Source organism: Pterocles gutturalis, unplaced genomic scaffold (genome assembly GCF_000699245.1).
Source record: "Pterocles gutturalis isolate BGI_N339 unplaced genomic scaffold, ASM69924v1 scaffold21851, whole genome shotgun sequence".
Taxonomy (NCBI): Eukaryota; Metazoa; Chordata; class Aves; order Pterocliformes; family Pteroclidae; genus Pterocles; species Pterocles gutturalis.
In genome coordinates, this window is record NW_010103628.1 from 3,095 (window position 1) to 6,865 (window position 3,771).

Consider the following 3,771-nt stretch of genomic DNA (forward strand, 5'->3'; position numbering starts at 1 on the left):
ATACATTGCATTTACATAGCACCTTTCATCCCAGGGTTTAAGTGCTTTAACGGAAGTGGGTACTGTACACCCATTAGCACAGGGGAAACTGAGGCACAGAGTGGTTAAGTGACTTGCCTTAGGTCACTTGGCAAAACCGTGGCAGAGTCTGGACAGCCTTAAGCCTCCTGACTCCACCAGCTGGTTAGACCACGCTGCTACCTCAAATGAAGCCACTCTGGTCCCTGCTCTCCCCAGCAACGTGCTCCTACCAATTCTCCAGTGAGGTGTCACACTCCTTTCTGATGCACAAATATATGACAACAACAACAAAAAAAAAAAGTGCAGTAAACTAAACGTTTAAAAAAGCACATTGGTGCTGTCTCTGTGCAAAGATAAAAGAAATAAATACATGATTAAAAAATTAAAAAGGTTCACAGTATCACACATGGATAGGTAGCTACGGTAGTGCACGTCTGGAAAACACTGTGTTACTACCCAGGATTCTCTACACCCAGCTGGATGTCTCCGTTGGGAGCTGCGGGTGAGTGGGTGGCTTCCTTTGCTGCCCACGTCTGGGATAAGTAGAAATACACGGTTATAGTTTTGCTCCGTTCTGAAATGCAGTGCCCGGGATCCTGCAGTGCAGCAGTACTGGTGTCAGCAAGCTCTTCCCCATCCCACTGGAACGGCTGCATCAACGAAAAGGGAACACATCAACCTGCAGAGGGAATCGCTGCTCTCTGGGGCTTCTGTGTCTGCATAGAGATTACTGCAAGAGGCAGAGAAAAAGAGCGTCAACACCCAAGCATCCACCCTGCCTTCAGTTAGGTCCGAGCCCAGCCAACTCCCCAGAGTCAAAATGAGCGTGAAGAGAGAAGGCTGTTTATTTTGCATCCTCCAGTAACAACAACATGACTGGAGAACTTGAGCTCCGCAAAGCTTTCGCTGCACCAAGTGATTCGGAACAAGCCACAACCCTTCCTGAGCAGCCCAGGTCTCTGTCAGCGCAGGAGGTCTCGCCTGGTGCCAGAGCTGATCCGCGATGCGGCAGGGCTCTGCTGCGGCCATGCAAGAGCCCCATGCTGCGCAGAGGCCACAGCAGCTCTCGCTGCAAGCTGACCTTGCAAAGGGAGCGCAAGCTCCAACCTCGACCCACCAGGCACCCAGCACACGTTTCTTGTACACTTACTGTATCGCTCTCCTCATCGGAGACAGAGTGGAGTTGAGCGCTATAGTGAAGCGGGGAGTAAACCCAACTCCTCTCGTCTGTCGGCTGCCAGAGTGGCCAGAGACGGCGGGGAGAATGCAAGGAGAGCAGCAGCAGAGCAGGGAGCAAAGGAGAGAAGAGGAAAAAAATAAAAGGAGAAAATAAAAAGAGTAGGAAACCATACAGTAAGAACAGCTGTCCACCTGGAGGGAGAGAACTGAGCTGAGTGCCAGCTCTCAGCAGAGGAGCCTTCCTCATCCTCAGTACATACCTGCTCCCTACCAGCTGGGACATGGGCCAGGCCACCAGCAGCTGACATTGGACCCTGCTCCAGCTGCAGTGGGGATGGCACAACCTCTCCTCTTGCAGGGACAGATTTTTAGAGCTTTTGAGATGCCAGAGAAACCTCAGCTCCCTGCCATCACCCTGGCTCCAGAGAAACCGAGAGACATGGGAAGTGACTTACCCAAGGGCAGAGACAGAGCTCTCGGTTCCTGCTACCCATTCCCAGCTCCCAACCTCCCGTTTCCTGAGCCCTGTGCACGCTACAAGATGGCATCTCTGGTGTCCAGGAGGGCTGTCACAGTGAAACTCGCTCTGGTTTGCTGTGCCTTCCCCCTTCCCTGCAGGCCAAGCGAGGCAGCAGATGGGTGGGTTAGACCATGGTGGATGGTGGCCACAGAAAGGAAACAATTATCGCTGAGAGTCTTGGAGACAGTGATGGGAACAAGTACGACAAAGGAGGCAAAACACAACTGTATCTTGGAATGAATGAGGGGGAAGGGGATGTGCGTTGGGGAAACTGGTTATCACAGCACTGGGCACCAGTGTGACAAAACACGCTTCTGCTGCCGACACAGCACAGAGAAGCCCAGGCAGACTCAAGGGCTGGTGTCTGCTCCCAGTGTTCTCAGGGGGGACCCACTTCCACTGCAAATGGGCTCTTTTGGCTCCAGAGGTGCTCCCAGAGAGGAAACTGTCTCCTTTGGCTCAGGCTGGGGTTTGCAAAGGAAGAGAAAGGGAACGGGGTACTTGTAAGAAGCCTGGGGGTGTTCCCAGCCTGGGAACTGAGTGTCACAGTCTACGATGTACAAGAAACTACAAGAAGCCAGAGGAGCTTTGAAGCACTGGGCTCCGCATGCTGAACCCCATCAGTAATTGCAGCTACATTAGCAGAGACCGCTAACTGGGAGGAAGGAAGAGAGCCTCTTGCCTGGAGCTTCTTACAGGGCTCTGCTAGAGGTGCAGGAAAGCTCAACACGGCATAAACACTGCCCCACATCCTGTTTTTCATCCCTCCTGCCTGAACCACATGCTCCAGCTAGCCTCCTTCAGAGCCTTTTAGGATCTCAGATGTATGCAGGCAGCTGGAAACCCAGCGGGGAGATAAAGAAGCATCCGGTGCTTGGTATTAACCCTGCCAGTGCTGGGGCAGCCAAACCCAGCCAAGGGGGCAGGAGGAGCTGCTGGGAAGGATTGCCTGTTTGCCCACATAGGTGCAGCACTTGCCTCATGCCATCAGCCAAGGCCAGGAGCATGTTACTGCCCCTGCTTCCCCACGCACCCTGCCTGGTACCAAAAAGGCAGGCTCTGTAAGGACCACGCTATACACATGCTCATGCAATACAAGGCTCTGACAGCACTGCCATTACCCTCTGAGGACATCAGCTCTCCCAAAGCCTGAGAAAGGAAATACTAAAACCCAGAGCAGTCTGAGCTCTGGATTCAGCCCCTAAATGCTCAGCTGTCTCCCTGCATCTTTCAAAAAGGAAAGGAAAACCCTCACTGCTCACAGAACACCTGCAGTGAGGAGAGGGCACACTGCTGATGCTGAGAAGGGCTGGAGAGCAGAAACCATCCCTAACCCAGCAGCATCTCCTGACTCATCTGCCTTTATGAGCTGCTCACCATCCCAGCCACCAGAAAGACAACCAGTCACAAGCCTAAAAGGTTGTATTTGTAACTGGATTATTAGCAGCTTCAAAATATCTTAATGTTCTCTTTGGAACCCCGTCTGGCTTCCTGGGCCAAGGGAGCCGAGCCTAACACCACCTACAAAGGCTTGGGTGCCTCTCTGGCCAGGTCTAGTGCTTGCAAGTTTGTCCAAGGGCTGGGTGATACTGCAGCCCACCCCACGGCAGGAGCTGTGTCACCAGCCTGCAGAAAAGCAAGGCAGAGCATGCTGCAAGAAGTTCCTGCAAGACCCTACAGGAAGATCCATTTCTGTGATTTCGATATGCGTTCCCGGTTTCTGCTGGGTTGGTTTCTAATGGCCACACAATACAGAGCCACAGCATCCAAGGGCAATGGAGTGCTGGCCCCAGTGTTTCAAAGCTGCAGCTCTGCTCCCCTACGTGCTAGCACGGTCACTTACAATCCCAGAGGAAAGCGAGGTGGTTCGGAGTCTGCGCTGGCGGGGAGAGTAAATCCAGTACCTCCCATCTGTGAACTGGATGGCCCCAGGGCAAGTGAAATGAGAAAGGAAACAAAGGAAAAAAGGATGATGTGAAAGAGAGGATGAAAGAGAAAGCAAAAAACAAGGGGTTGGGCAACTCCAGGCCTGCGCGGATCAGCGGGTAGGA

At 52.9% G+C, this 3,771-nt stretch overlaps 1 protein-coding gene across 1 annotated transcript in view; it reads right to left on the reverse strand.

The window, feature by feature from the left end:
- Positions 1-338: 338 nt before the first annotated feature.
- Positions 339-3,771, reverse strand: part of PIP5K1C (phosphatidylinositol-4-phosphate 5-kinase, type I, gamma) — a gene marked incomplete at its 5' end in the record, with an annotated part of 21,411 nt that continues 17,978 nt past the window's right edge. The window contains 2 exons of the mRNA XM_010086784.1: positions 339-751; positions 1,172-1,255. Coding sequence (XP_010085086.1) covers positions 749-751; positions 1,172-1,255 — 87 coding nt within the window. The remainder of the gene's footprint in view (positions 752-1,171; positions 1,256-3,771) is intronic.